The sequence below is a fragment of the Meleagris gallopavo genome, chromosome 26 (genome assembly GCF_000146605.3).
Source record: "Meleagris gallopavo isolate NT-WF06-2002-E0010 breed Aviagen turkey brand Nicholas breeding stock chromosome 26, Turkey_5.1, whole genome shotgun sequence".
NCBI lineage: Eukaryota > Metazoa > Chordata > Aves > Galliformes > Phasianidae > Meleagris > Meleagris gallopavo.
Genome location: NC_015036.2, coordinates 382,058 through 396,984, shown reverse-complemented (window position 1 = coordinate 396,984; position 14,927 = coordinate 382,058). Strand labels below are relative to the sequence as shown.

General features: G+C 55.2%; 1 protein-coding gene across 1 annotated transcript in view; it reads left to right on the top strand.

The window, feature by feature from the left end:
* Window positions 1-14,927, top strand: part of CDON (cell adhesion associated, oncogene regulated) — a 34,765-nt gene that overhangs the window by 11,442 nt on the left and 8,396 nt on the right. The window contains 12 exon segments of the mRNA XM_031556839.1: window positions 2-80; window positions 820-1,089; window positions 4,823-5,106; window positions 6,710-6,884; window positions 7,385-7,513; window positions 8,543-8,749; window positions 9,373-9,554; window positions 10,442-10,547; window positions 12,984-13,106; window positions 13,988-14,056; window positions 14,059-14,211; window positions 14,821-14,925. Coding sequence (XP_031412699.1) covers window positions 2-80; window positions 820-1,089; window positions 4,823-5,106; window positions 6,710-6,884; window positions 7,385-7,513; window positions 8,543-8,749; window positions 9,373-9,554; window positions 10,442-10,547; window positions 12,984-13,106; window positions 13,988-14,056; window positions 14,059-14,211; window positions 14,821-14,925 — 1,882 coding nt within the window.

Sequence of the window (14,927 nt, the reverse complement as noted above, 5' to 3'; positions counted from 1 at the left end):
GGACTCCGGGAACTACTCGTGTGTGGTGGGCGGCGGGCCGGGGGAGGTGGCGTACGTCAACTACTCGCTCACCGTGCTGGGTAAGAAATGAAGCCCCTCTCCTGGCCTCTGCTTCTGGCGTCCGATGGCAAGTTGAATATTAAAACGAAGGCGCGCTCCTATTTCATCTCTCCCCGGTTAAAACTCACATCGGTCTCTTTTGAAATGCTCCGCGGTCAGACGCGATTTAACAACCTGTCTTAGGTTGTCACGCTGCTCTGCTCATTCTGCAGTGCTAAGTGTGGGTGCGTGCGGGGCTGGCGGCCTGCAGAGCTGGTTCTGTTTGGGGGCTGCACGAAAGGGGAGGTGCTGTGTTTGGATGAGGGCAAAAGCAAAAGAAATTCGTTTGGCCACCTCTGTGTCCACGTGTGGTTCCCCATCTCTCCTTTCCTTTCCAGTCGTTTTCCCCTTTGAGGATTTGGTCTCCGTTACTGTTTTGGTTTGGTTTTCAGTGCGTACCTCGGAGGAACTTGGAGAATGGGCTGCTGACATAACGTGCGCCTTTTGTCACGGGGACGTTGCCAAAGCGTTATTTTGAAAGCACAAATGTTTTATTAACAGTATTACTGCAAACATGATCGGTTGGAATAGAAGGAAAAGACCATTAAAATAAGCAAACGATGGGGAATAGCAGCCCTGCGGTGCGCAGAACCAGCACTGCGAGATCCCTTCTGAGCCTTTGTATGGGATAAGTTTGACCTTTCACATTCCCAGTGTTATTTTACAGGACTTCGGCTCAGATGCGTGCGGTGCCCCTCACAGAACTATTTCTCTTTTCAGAACCTGTCTCGATTTCCAAAGGGCTGCAGGATGAGACTGTGGCCGTCGGCACAACGGTGTCTTTGCGGTGCGCTGCCCACGGGAGCCCCGCTCCAGCCCTCACCTGGCTGCACAACGCTGCACCCCTCCGTGCATCGCCGCGGCATTTCCTGCTGGGGAGCAGCCTGCAGATCCGCGGTGTCACCATGCAGGACTCCGGCGTGTACCAGTGCGTCGCCGATAACGGCGTGGGCTTTGCGCAGTCGGCCGGGAGGCTTCGCGTGCAGGCAGGTAGGAGCACTGCAGGCCTCCAGGAAAGCAAATCGAGCGTCTGTAGGAACTGTGAATCACTGAGGTTGGAAGAGAGCTCCTGGGCGCCCAGTGCAACCCCTGGCTGTGCCTCAGCACCGCATTGCTGCCTGGAATGCATCCGGTGGTGACTTGAAGCCTTATTCTGCTGTGTTTTCTCCTCACTGATTTTTGTCTGCTTCTGGCCACCGTCTGCAGCTCACGGAGCAGATAAGTGCTCTCAGGTGCATGGTAAGAGCTGCAGGTGTTTCTGAGGTGTTGCGGTTGCTCCACATTTGAAACGCAGATTGCCAGCTGCAATTAAACCAGTTTGTGGTTGAATTCGGCACAGTTTATGCTGAAATGGAATCAGGATACTGGATGAACTGGTATTCTGAACAGTGTGGGCTGTGAGTAATTAAGCCTTTTTCATACCCTTAAGTTAGCAGAACGATTTTCAGCTCTGGAGGTGATGCTCACGTCCTGCAGGTTTGGTGCAAGGCACCGTCTCAGATGGAGAGGCTTAGCTTTCTGCCCTGGGGGGCTGAGCTGGGCGGCTCTGCTTGTATTGCAATTATGCCCTTAATGCACGGGGAAGGCAGAGTGGTTTGTGTGCTTCCATCAGCTCTAGAGTCACAGGATCGTGGAGGCTGAGATTCCCAACCCCACCCCCCCGTGCCCACTGCCCACATCCCTCAGTGCCACATCCCCCCGGCTCTGGGACACCCCCAAGGATGGTGACCACCCCCCTCCCCGGGCAGCTGTGCAGTGCAGCACCGCTCTTTGGAGGAGAGATTGTTCCTCATTTCCAACCCGAATGTGACATGGCTTCGTTTTCCAGCTCTTACAGCATCTGGTCTCTGGATGTTTAGCTGAGTGCCAGTGGGATTTGGGATTCTCATGTTTGTGGCCCTGTATCTCGAGTTCCATTACCACCAATGGACTCATTTGTATGATTTGCAAAGACGCTGAAAGGTTCTCTTGGAGGAAGGGGAGGGGAAAAAAATGGAATGAATGTGATCCCATCAAGTGGTTCATTTGTGAGTTTTTGTTGGACGTTGCTGAATGGAAGCAAAGCTAAATGTCATCCCAGAGTTCAGTCTGTATCAAACAAAAACCCAACTGCTTTGCCTCAGAGTTTTATGGCTGCGAGTTCAAGTTTAATGTTTTGTTTATTCAGTTTTATCGGTTTCTAATACGCTGTACTCGCTGCTGATTGTGGTGCGGCGTGGTTACGGCATTTGGTTTGCATATAAAAGCGCTTAAGTACTTTCTGGGAGCTGTTGGGGTTTTTGAGCAGCCCCCATCCGCGTCAGAACCACGCTCAGCTCATCAGATGAGTGGCAGCAGTTTGTGCCAGGTGCTCATCGGGTGCTGCAGGCTGTGTGAGCTGCGATTTCAGTGCGTTGCATTGGGGTGGGATGAACCTCAGCTCTGCCCCAGCGGTTCGTCTGCGCTCCAGCACACAGTGAGAGCGTTTGGCTGAAAAATGTATTTATTTTTTTCTTTCTGCTGGATCTGTTCCATGACCTGGTTCATTGCATGGGCTTCAAAGCTGACACGGCAACTCAAGCCACCACCATAGTGAGAAACCACCGAAATGTAAAATGATAGCCTTGGGGTCCTGTGTCCGTAGCACTTCAGGTCTCTTTTAGACTCTTGCGGTGGTTGCATGGCAGAATCTTCCCATAGCTACAGAACAGCTTCTGTCCAATGGAGTTGAAGGAGAAAAATGTGCTGCAGGAGGTGAGAGTGGTGGGCAGGTTGGTGTAAAGCACGAGCAGGAGCAGATCTGTTGGAGGTGGACGGCTGGCACAAAGCACCCTGCAGAGGTTTCCCAGCCTTCACACAGGCAGAGCTGTCAGACAGAGAGCCCTTAGGTTGTTTGGGAAGGGGAGAAGCGCCTGGGAATGTGGTCTGTTTGCACTGATGGCAAAGCACAAAGGTTGCTCTGCTGCCGTGCAAACAGGGGATGCCAGCAGGTCAGGAACTGCCGGTGCCCCCGTGTAAAGAGGGGCGGAGCGGTCAGCGTGGAGGTGAACGGGCGTAAAGCTTCCCAGGCTCTGCTTCTGGCTGCCGCTGGAGATGGGATTTGGGGACTTCAGCTCTTGGTCTGACCCAGGTGGGTCACAGCGGCAGGGCTGCGGGCAGAGGAGGAGGAGCGGATGTGGGGCGGCGCAGCCAGCAGCCGGCTGTGTGGGGCTGCGAGGGCGGCAGCGGCAGCGGGAGCTGGGCAGCCAGAGCTGGGCTTGGAGTTGCCTCGTGGAAACTGCTACCCGGGATTGTTTTCCTGAAAGCAAAGCACAACTGACTTGCCAGTGGGTGATGAGTTCCCTCCCGGAGCAATAAACGCAGCGATGACTGCAGGTCTGCTGTCACCAGCCGTAACCACAGCGCTCCGCAGGCCAGCAGGCACCAACCCATGTGTGCCACCCACAGACCCGCGTCCAGCACAGGCGCCGTCCCTCTGCTCCCGGAGCCGCGGCAGCATTTGTTTCCAATATCCGTGTGGCAGTGCATCACTTTCTCCCCCCGCACTGACAGCAGCGGAGACCCTTTCCTCCGGGGCTGCGGTGGCTCTCGGCCGTGCCGCCTTCGGGTTCCTCTCCTTGGGCCGATCCCTTCTGCCTCCGAGCTGTGACGCCTTCCCAAACAAATAGGCAGGAACAAATGCTTGCGGAGTGTCTTCATTTTGAAAAGAGAGCTTTCCTTCCCTTCCCAGCTTTTTAAAAAGTGGCCAAAAATAGCAGCCACACTTGCTGCTGGTATTTTAATGGAGGTTTGGAGGAATCCGAGTCAGCCGGCGCTGCGCGGCCTGGGCCGTGCGTTACCGAGGAATTTGTTTGTTTTGTAAACCAAGTTCCCTTCATTCCCTTCCCCTTCCAGACCCCGCACGTAACATAAACCTCCCCGGCTCCGCGGGCGGGATGCAGCCCGGCACATCTGGGCTGCAGTGCTGCTCCCAGCCATCCTTCTCCCCCGCGCTGACGTTTCCTTGTCCTGCACAGTGTCAGACGTCCAACCTGCCGCCCCTTCCCCGGCCCTGCTGAGCCCCACGGCCACCAAACGGTGCTTTTTTGTCCCGTGGCCTCTCCCGCACTCCCGCGTGTTTTATTCCCCACCGGTCGGTGGGTGCAGGGCGGGGGTCTCGGAGCACATGGCATTGAGTTGTGCGTCGGGTCACTCCGTAAGGTGAGGTTATTCTCAGCGTACGTTTTTCAGATGAAGTACTCGAGTTGTGCAGCTTTCAAAGCTGATGGAAATTACAGTGAAAACCTCAGAAACGGAGGTAGGAGAATGTCCTCTTGTGCGCACGCCAGTCCGGGGCATGAAAAGTTCCTTGTACAACTGCAATTAATTTAAAATTACTCCGTTTGTGTCACAAGTGGAGCTGTATGTCTTTGCTGTTAATATACAGTGCTGCTGCTCCCTGTCTGGAGGTGGCAGCCGGGCTGTGCCCACGGATGGTGCCTGTCGGCTGTTTGGTCTTTGGCCAGTGGGAAAGTGAAGAGGGGAAAGCAGGGCTGAGTGCAGCCGGTCTGCATGGGGACCCTCGGCTGTGCTTTGCTCTGCGTTCGTTGGGCACCAGCAGGTCTGTGACTTCATACAATCGGAGCATGGGTTGAGTCAGAAGGGAGCACTGCAGGCCCCCGGCTGCACCCACAGCTCCAGCAGCGTGCCCTCCCGCGGGGCGAGCGTGTGTCACCGGAGGTGTAACCGGGTCCTTGCTTTGTAGGAGCCGGCCCGAAAGCAGAAGCAACGGCTCTCACAGAGGCTGCCCAGAGTGATGAAAGCCGCAGAGATTCCGGTGTGGAAGCGGCGTTTCCCAGCTCAGCTCCACCAAAGCCGCCTTTGGACACGGCTGCAACAGACAAAGCGTGGGGCAGCATCTCCCCCCCCGAGGCGCCCATCATCCTCAGCCCCCCGCAGACGCTCAGCCCAGATGTCTACACCCTGCTGTGGCGGTCGGGGCGGGACGGCGGTTTGCCCATCAATGCCTACTTTGTGAAGTACCGCAAGGTAACGGCCCCTCCTGCACGGCTCGCGGGGCCGCGGCCACGAGGGCGGTTTGCTCCTGGATGGCTGCAGCGGGCGGCGTGCTGCTCCACCTGGGTCCGGGTGGGACTGATCCCCGGTTTAGTTCTGTTACGGCGTCTTTATGGCCGCGGGGAATTGGGCTCCAGGGCACCCAGCATCGGTGGTGCTAAAGGTGCGTTCGTGTGAGCCAGCTTGGATGGGGTTTGCTATGGCTACAGTGGGATCAGAAGGAAAGCTGAGCGTTAGCCTGACATATCAAAGGGGTGGCATCCCAAGGAGCAACACATTGCAGCCCGCTTTAGACTGAATTCATCGGGCGTGAAGGTGAGCTCAGGCTCCTTAAGCAGATACCTCTCATGTCCTTGAAAACAGCAGTGAGCTGTTCTGATGGAAACGAGAGCCAAGCAGTGCCGTTCTTCCAAGCAAACAGTCTCCTTTGTGGCAAAGCTATTGGGTTTATTCTTCATAAGCTTTTTAATCCTCTACATCCTGATCTTGTCTTAGCCTGGAGGGAGCGCTTTGGTGTCTGACCTGTTAGTTCCTGAAAACCCGATGCCAAAGTCTGTTGATACAGTTCCTCACCCAAAGGGAGGTGATGCTCACGTGGGCGCTGACGGCTCCGATTGACCCCTCGGTGCTCTCCCTCCCCTCCTACCCGCCCTCTCCGCATGAAATGTGCTCACTGGTGCGTTTCTCAGCAGGGAGTTACTGTGTTTTTTTAGGGTGGTGCTCTCTTTGTGTCATAAATGATTTTATTTATTTCCCTCCTTGGGGGAAAAGAAAAGAAAATTAGTGTGGAATAACGGCACTGGAAGAGAGGTCTCTTCAGAGGGGAGTGCTGGAACAGAGACCTCTGGCATAACCCTTGGTAATCCGTGGCGTTTAGACCTGCCCTCCGTGTTATATTAAAGTCTTATATTGTTTGGTAGTTTATTTTTGGTAGACTCTGTCTTTTCCTTCGGGATTTGGGGTAATGTTTTTCTGCAGAGGTCGAGCATTAAGGGACTGCCCTCAATCTGCTTCAGTAGAGCTGCTGAACTCACTGTTAAAGTGTCGGCTGGGATTCTTTCCTCATTAGAAAAAAGCAAATCTTTGTGCTTCCTGACGTTTTTTTTCCACCCCCCAGGAGGACTGAGACGTACTTTTGTTCCCCATTCAGCCAATAGATATTTAAAAGTGCTTAAGTGCAGGAAAAGCTGGGATGGTTCAGGGAACACATCCTTCTCGTTAGGGTGTTGGGTCCGGCCTGGAACAACACACGTCTGCCCCGAGCTCATGGCTGAGTGATGTATTAAAGTCAGTTGGGCTCTCGGTTGGTTTTTCAAAAGTGATGCATTTGTGGGGTGGGAGGGCAAGGGAGGGTGGGCAAAGGAGCGCTGCGAAGGCAGTGCAGAAGTGCTGGTTTGAGGGCAGAGCGTTTGGAGATGGCACCGCCCAGCAAATGTACCGTGATGAGGCAGAGGGAAGGTGAGGGGTCCTGGCAGGTTGGAAAGGTCCTCTGGGCGTCTGTGTGCTGGCGGTCCTGGGTTTGAGCACCGCACTGGGATTTGTTGGCCGTGCTGAGCTCTGTTTCTGTCCCGCACAGCTGGATGATGCTGTGAGCACAGCTGGTGGTTGGCACACCGTGCGCGTGCCAGGCAGCGAGAACGAGCTGCGGCTCAGCGAGTTGGAGCCCTCCAGCCTCTACGAAGTGCTGATGGTGGCCAGGAGCGCTGCCGGCGAAGGCCAGCCTGCCATGCTGACATTCCGCACCAGCAAAGGTACAGAATCGCGGTCATTCAGGCTGGAACGACCACTGAGATCCCCCACCACCGCACCCACATCCCGCAGCTCCGGGACACCACGGCCCCACTCCCTGCACAGCTGTGCAGTGCAGCACAATCATCTTCCCTGTGTCATTGGCTTTTGGGAGGACGCCTTTCCATGGTGTCTGCTGAGCTGTGCGTGAAATGCTCTCCAGTGCAGCTGCTGCAGAGCAGCCTCCAATCGGTAAATAGCTGGGCAGCAAACACTGCCGAGCGTTACCAGCTCTGCAGGTACCTTTCTTTTAGCTGGAAGCTGCTGGCTGTATGCTTGAGCATACAAACAATCTGATATTATGTCAGATTTCTGTACAAGATTTAGGTAAAAGTGTTCTCTTTTCCTGCAATTCACAATCCGCATGGATGGCTGTATGGACACAGCCCAGCATCACTGGTTTTGTTATTGAACTTCTTGTCCAACGCCCGGTATGATGGGCTGTATATCTTGTGTTCCTTAGAAAGAACGTCATCCTCAAAAAACACGCAGGCTCCATCCCCACCGGTGGGCGTCCCGAAGCAGCCCGTTGTCCATGAAGGGACCAACAGTTTTGGGGTGGTGCTCCCCGACGCATCTCGGCACAGCGGAGGTGGGTCTGTGGCTGTTTGTCCTCCTGTTCTGGTGTCTGGCACAAAGCGCTGACCCACGTTAACTCGTGTGCTTGTACTGCCTCCCTTATCCCTACTTATTGAGCCTCCTGGAGGTGCATCATTTCCCACGGAACTTCTCTGGGTGAGACAAACCCTCACTGCTGGGTTTTCTGCTCCTGTGCTGCACTCCCCGTGGCGATGCTGGCCGTGCTGTGGGGCAGCACACAGCAGTGTGTTCTGTACAGCTTCTGTGGGAGAGGTATTGGAGCTGGCAGTGTAACAGATGCACATCCTAACCCGGCGGGCAGATAGGATTTCAAAGGGCGCTGTCACCTGCGTGCTTGGCTCTCAGAAATGAGATACAAGTCTTCCATGCGTAACCCACATTCCTGCTGAATATCAGAGTCCCTTTTTACACCAGAGGAGCCGAGGGCCCCCTGTGTGCCCCGCTGTGTGCCAGCTCTGCTGCTGCGGCTGCTCCAGCTGTGTCCATGAGGGGTTAGCAGTGCCGTGCGGCTCTCAGTGCTCACGATGGCTGTTGCAGATTCACTAACACAGCTCTTCCTGTTCTCTCTGTCCCAATGCTGTCTGTAACTTCCAGTGAGCTCCGTAAGTACATCGTTTGCTGCATGCTTCCTTTGCTCTTTGCTCTCATTTCTTCCAGGTGATGGTTTGGGCAGTGCAGTGCTCGTTTGTGTGGGTGGGTTGAAGTCTCACTGGGGCCTGGGGCAGTTTGAAAAGATGATGGAGGTTTTCCCCACTCACTCAGTGTGTTCCCATTTCCGTTGGAGGTGGGCTGGGGTAGCACTGCCACGTCCGTTTGGATGCCTCCTCACCGAGGTGGGGAATTCTCTTCCTCCATCCTCCTCCTTTCCAGAAGAGCAAGGGGCTCACTGACGCGGGAGGATTTGGGATTCTCTGTGTTAATGCCCAGCGTCTGATTTCATCACTGACTCGTTTAATCGCTTGCTCCAGAAAATGAAGTTCCAGCTGTGCTGGTCCTCTCGTAACCGAATTCCACCCTTCAGTTCCAGAGGCTCCCGACCGCCCCACCATCTCCACCGCGTCCGAATCCTCCGTCTACGTCACGTGGATCCCCAGAGCAAACGGGGGCTCTCCCATCACAGCCTTCAAAGTGGAGTACAGGCGGGTGGGCCGGAGCAGCGACTGGCTGATTGCAGCCGACAGCATCTCTCCTTCCAAGCTGTCCGTGGAGGTCCGCAGTTTGGAGCCAGGTACTGCAGGCTGCTCCTCCGCCGTCGGATGGCTGCTGCAGGGCGGTGCTTTGGGATGGGACTCCGTTACGTGAATTCAAGTTGATGTCTGCCTGTCCAAATGGGAAGGAGAAACACTCGCACCGTAATTTAATGCTTCTTCTTGCAAAGAGGGGGATTGTGTATTACTGCTATTTCTAACTTAATCGTCCTTCTGGTAAACGCTCAGAATGCCAAAGAAACAAACAAAAAAAAAAAGAGAGGAGAAGATGCGTTAAGCAGTTGTACGTATCGGTTTGTTTTCTTCCACTGTCAGCCCTAAGGCGCAGGGAAGGAGCAGAGGGAGCGAGCGGTGATTTCCCTCTGAAGGCTGTTCTCAGTGCCCGCCGCTTTGCGGCTGGGGGATTCCTGAGCTGATGGAGTCCATCTCTGCGTGATGCCTTTGCGTTTTTCTGGAGTGAATTTCCCTCATCTCTCCTATTAGCTGTTTGTGTTTCTGATGGCCGCACCAGCCTGCGGCAACGAGTTCTGAGCTTTTTTCCTAATTGGATGTTGTGCAAAAACTGCTTCCTAATCTGTTTAGTCTCTCCTTGAATCCCGTTTCTTGTTTTGCTACAGCTTTCTTCCCCTTTTTCCCTTTTAAGGAGAGATGTATAAGTTCCGTGTGATCGCAGTGAACAACTTCGGGGAGAGCCCCCGCAGCGCCGCGTCCCGCCCCTACCAGGTCGCAGGCTTCACCCACCGCTTCTCCAGCCGCCCCATCGCCGGGCCCCACATTGCTTACACTGAAGCCATCAGCGACACCCAGATCATGTTAAAGTGGACGGTGAGTGCAGGCGGCTCGGGCTCCGCTCGCGCTCCTCTGCCTGACGCAGCCGGTGGGAGCCCCGTGGGTCCTGCGTGGGCATCCCGGCAGCAGCAGTGAGCAGAGCTCTGCCCAATCAGTGCCATCGGCCGGCCTTGTCTGCTGCAGTCCCTGCTGCTTACCAGCCACGGTCTTTAAGAATCACTATAAGGTGGTTAGAAGATCGTCGCATCCGGCCAGCACCCCGTCAGCCCGAACCCGTTCCGTCCCCCCGGGCTGCCCTGGCACTGGTGCTGTGCTCCTTTAGAAGCCCGTCGTCTCGCTTTGCTTCTAGCAGAGGATTCGTGTTAGAGAAACGTTTGCCTTTCCCCTGGTACCTTGTCTTCTGTAAACACGTGCTTTAAAGTCCTTACTGAAACCCACAGAAATTCTTTGCTCTTGTTTTGAAATCTAACCCCCTGGTATACTTTGGAGGATTTAACGTGTGGAGTTCCCTGTGTTAGTTTGCTCTGCTAGCTTAGTCTTAAGAGATGTTAAGGATAATAAACTTGAAATAACCCCTCGTTCCTCGGGAGGCCGCATAACTTAAAGTTATACTCAAATATTCTGAGCTGGATTGGAGCGACCTGAATTCTGGCTGAGCTAAGAATGGTTTTAACTTCTCCCTTCCGTTTTATGCTCGGATTTTCAGGCTGTTAATGGCCAAACCCCACTCGAATGTCTGGAAAATGGTGTGGGAGGGGGAGGTGCCATCCGCAGCTCAGGTGATGGGAGATGGCGATGGGGTGGGGGGCTGTGGTCAGCGGGGTGGAGGGGTGGGATGGGGATCTTAGTGCTCTTTTCCAACCTTAATGACTGAATCCATCAAATTTTTTCTTGTCTGATGCATCTGCTGAATTCTCTTTTAGTACATCACGTCGAGCAACAACAACACCCCCATCCAAGGGTTTTATATCTATTACCGGCCCACAGACAGCGACAACGACAGTGACTACAAGAGGGATGTGGTGGAAGGTACTGCGCTGTTTGCGTGCTGAGCGGCGCGGTGGGGAGGGACGCCGTGTAGCCGTGCTGGCTGTGTTTATATGAAATCTAAACTGCTTTTCCCAAGTGGAGCCTTTACCATATATTTCACAGAAGCAGCTATCTCAGCCCCATCGCTGCACGTTCTGCCCACACATGGACTTGTTGCTTCCTTCTGAGCCCTCGCTCACACCGAAGCTCCAGAACTAAGCAGTGGTTGTGAGTCTGTCCGCTGTGGCTCTGTGCAGGGCAGCCCTGCTGTGATGGTTTGTGATGGCAGTGCTGCCGGGAGCGGTGCTGCGGCTGCAGGTACAGCAGTGCTTCGTTCCGCCCTTTAATCAGCTCTGTTTTCTCAGCGCACATTAGATCACCGTTTTCCTGGAAGAAGTTATTAGATAATGTCTATATTAGTCCAGAAGTGGAAAAGCCTTTTAAAAATATCTTACTTAATGTCCTTATTGCTCGGGCTGAGTAAACGGAGTGATCTCATTCCGCCCCAGTGGCGGTAATTATTTTCTCCCCTCATTTATTTTGGTTACAAGGGGAACGAGCCTTTATTTTGAGTGTTTCCCTCAGCTGGACAACGCTGCACAGAGCCGTGCTGTGTGACACGAACCTTTGCGCCCCGTAAAGCTATTGGAGATCCACCCTTTCTGCCTTACAGCAGCCTATGCAGCCTGCAGCTTCACCTGCAAGTGCGTCCTAGCCAGACCTTGTGCCAGAGCTGCTCTGCCCCCAGAGCAGCTTCTTGGGGGCAGAGGACAGAGAGCAGTTCTTGGGTAAAGCGCAGCTGCCGTGCGGGGGAAGCTGTGACGACGTTTGTGCCGTAAATCACTCATCCTGCCCTGTTTTCCCTCTGCCATCCCCGCGTCCCCCCACCAGCAGGCGCGGTGCTGCAGTGCTGAGCTCTGCCGGCGCTCCTCTGCTCCCTGTTCAGTCTTGTTGGAGGCACCCAGAGCCCTGCTCCCACCTCGGGAGCGCTGCAGGCCAAAGCAGATCTTGCTTAGCAGAAAGTCCCATCTGCAGTCACTGCTCGCTCTCTTCCAGCAGCTTTAAGCAAAGAGGCGAAGGGAGAGCAGCCCTGTCTGCGGGTCTCCGCTTGAGGGTCCCGGAGACTGAAATTAGGACGTGAACGCGGTCTGATGTCAGTTGTTTGTGCACGAAGAGGACAGTTAAAGTGCCCGTACTGATTCCAGTCCCACTAATGGTTTGGAGCGGAAACCTAAACCTGGTGCAGCGATTAGCAATAGGAATGTGGGGGGGCTGTGGGAGAAGGGCTGCAGCCTGCGGGGCAGCACCGGACCTGCCTGCATCCCGTCCTCCTGCTGGCAATGCGTAAATCAGGAGGTGCTGTGACAGCTCCTTAGAAACAGTGGAAACAGTTCAAGGTGGTATTTTCCAAGAGGGATTAGGAGCGCTCAAACAGTTAATTAAACTCCCTGAAGGGAAAAAAAAAAAGAAAAAAGAAAAAAAAGGAGTCGCTGTTTATTAAAATTTGTCACAGGCCCACGAAAGTAAAAGCGGGGAGTGATTTATGTGGAAGCTCTCCGTGCTGCAGGAGGTGTCCCAGGGAATGCTGGCGGGCAGCCAGGGCTGACAGCGTCCCATTAGCACTGCTGGAATGCAGCTCTGCAGGGCAGGCAGCGCTGCTCAGTGCTGCTTCCTGCTGCATCCCGTGCTGTGCATGGGGGGCTGTGTGCAGCCTGCGCTGCTGGAGGAGCCCAGCTGTGCCCTTCCTGTGCACGGTGCTGCAGGGGAGGCCCTCGTGCTCTGCAGCTCACCTGCTCCATCCCTTCTCTGTGCCCCGAGTGCTGCGAGCAGATGGCCAGAGGGAGTTTTGTTCTATGAGAAATAGTTCGTAAGATGTTGTGGAGCGCTGCAGGGCAGTGGAGCAGCTCTGTGCTGAAGATGAGCAGCAGTCACATCTGTAAATGCAGTGCTGTAAAGGTGCAGAAAAGCTGGGCTTGTGGTCCTGAGCTCAGGGACTTCCATTTGTGTGGGAAAACAAACAGAAATCCTTAAACCAAAGTACTTAAACCAAACCACTTATTCATCAGAAGGCTTTGACAGGATGGGTTTTGGGTCACAGTGAGCCTTAAGCTTTCAGACGGGTCTGCAGCTCCGTAACAAAACCTTCTCCTCCAGCAGGACAGCCACCCCCGTATGTTCCATACAGCCCTGCAACAGCACTTGTGAGGTCCCGCCCAACCCTTGCCCCATCCCCGCCGCTGCCCATGTGCCCACGTAGGATCACGGAGTTCTGAGGCCAGGAGGAGCTCTCAGAGCACTGAGTCCCATCCCTGCCATCCCCACCGGCTCGTGGTGCTGCAGGTTGGGCACAGCCGCTGCCATCACTGCTGTTCCGTGGCCGTGCCCGGCTCTGAGTCATCCCAGTGACTGAAATGAGGTTGGTGTGTTCTTCCACAGGCACAAAGCAGTGGCACCTGATAAGTCACCTGCAGCCGGAAACCTCGTACGACATAAAAATGCAGTGCTATAACGAAGGTGGTGAAAGCGAGTACAGCAACGTGATGATCTGCGAGACGAAGGGTGAGCGGTGCTCTGCTGCCCCGGGGCCGTGGGGGGTTGCAGTGCAAAAGTTGTCTGTAACGAGGACTGTAATTTTCTGGAATGTTCCGAGGGATTGTTTTGTCTTCCATGGCGGGGATTGTTTTTAGTCAAGCTGCTGGGCTGCGCTCCCAAGGACGGCTCTCACCCCGTGCCTGGCCAGCACAGCAGTGCCTTTGGGAGCAGTGCGGGGCGCAGCTCCGGGTGCAGGGAATGCAGCCTTCCTCACACCTACAGCTCAGCGATCCGCCGTGCAGCACTGCTCCCTCGGGGTGTGGGGTTTGCAGGTGATGCTGCCCGTTTGGTGTTCCTGCACGGAGGTGCTGCCTTTGCGGAGCGGCTCTGCTGCAGCCCGGGCACCTCCTGAAGGCGTCCGTGTCGGGTGGGGAATCGGCGTGGTGTGATTTCTGGGCTGTCTGTGTGTTCGCTGTGATTCCTGTTCAGCTCTTTGTGTCTCGGTGTGGTTTGAGCACGGGGTCAGCAGGGTTCACGTCAGATCCAGGTCGGTCCTCTGACGCAGCAGGGGGATGGAAATGAGTGCTGTGGTTTCTCCTGACCTCAGGAGTGGAAAGATGGGTGCTGTCCAGTCAGAGTTGTTGCAGAGTGCGTTGAGCTGTGTGTTACAGCTCCCAGTGACCTCGGTGGGAGGGTTAGCGAGCCGGATGACAGCCGCCTTCCAAGGCAAATAGTTATTAGCCAATAGCAGCTGGCCTTCTTGTAGTTTCTAACACTGACTTGGAAGGTTCCTCATTGAGGCATTAGGATTGTAAGTCCGGCAGTCATTATTTTCATTTCGTAGCGAAAAAATGCGTTTAGAAAACTCCTTGGGTGAACGTGCCCTTCCTGTCTCCCATTGCACGCAGTGAAGCGCATGCCAGGAGTGTCTGAATACCCAGCCAAGGAGCTGAGCACCCCGCCCAGCCCCCCCGAGCGGGCGGGGGCAGCGGGGGTCCGTCCTCAGGCCCGGTGCGGAGCAGCGATATGCTGTACCTGATCGTGGGCTGCGTGCTGGGCGTGATGGTCCTCATCCTGATCGTTTTCATCGCCATGTGTCTGTGGAAGAACCGCCAGCAGAACGCCATGCAGAGTGAGTTGGTTTGGGGTTTCCCTTCGTCGCGGTGTTGAGCCCAAAGCTGAGAGGGCAGATCCCCAACTCCTGCTCAGCCCACAGCGAAGCAGAGTTCGGTTCCTGGTCTTTCAGAGGGGTGTTAAAGGGCAGAACCTGGCGCTTTGCACCGAGCACGGCGCTGGCGCGTTGGAGCTCAGTGCTCACTGCCTGCTCAGAGGTTCTGTGCTAACAGAGGTCCTTTAGCGGCCTTTCCTAAGGCAGAAATCATCCCTGTCTTTCCCTCGCCCGTGGTTCTTTTAAACGTCCTCTCTCTTTTGACAAGAAATCACACAAACTTCTTGCAAGATAAGAGAGTGCCTGCAGCTGCAGCCCAGGAGCGCGGTGGGAGCACTGGGCAGCGGTGTCTGTTGTCCCTGCAGCTGTGCTCAGGGGCTCCTGTGACCGATGGAGCTGAGCCCTCCGGCACGGCGCTCCCGGTCCGTCCTGCAGGGATGGCTGTTCTCCACTCCCACACCTGCATACCGAGCACCCAGATGCTCGGTCAATTTACAAAAGCTGCAGAAAATGAGTTTCTCCTGTTTACCCCCTCCGGCAGAGCTGCAGTCCTCACGCCCGGCTCTCTTGCAGAGTACGACCCTCCCGGCTATCTGTACCACGGGGCAGAGATCAGCGGGCAGGTGATCAAATACACGACCCTGCCCGGCACGAGCCGCGTCAGCGGCAGCGTCCACGGC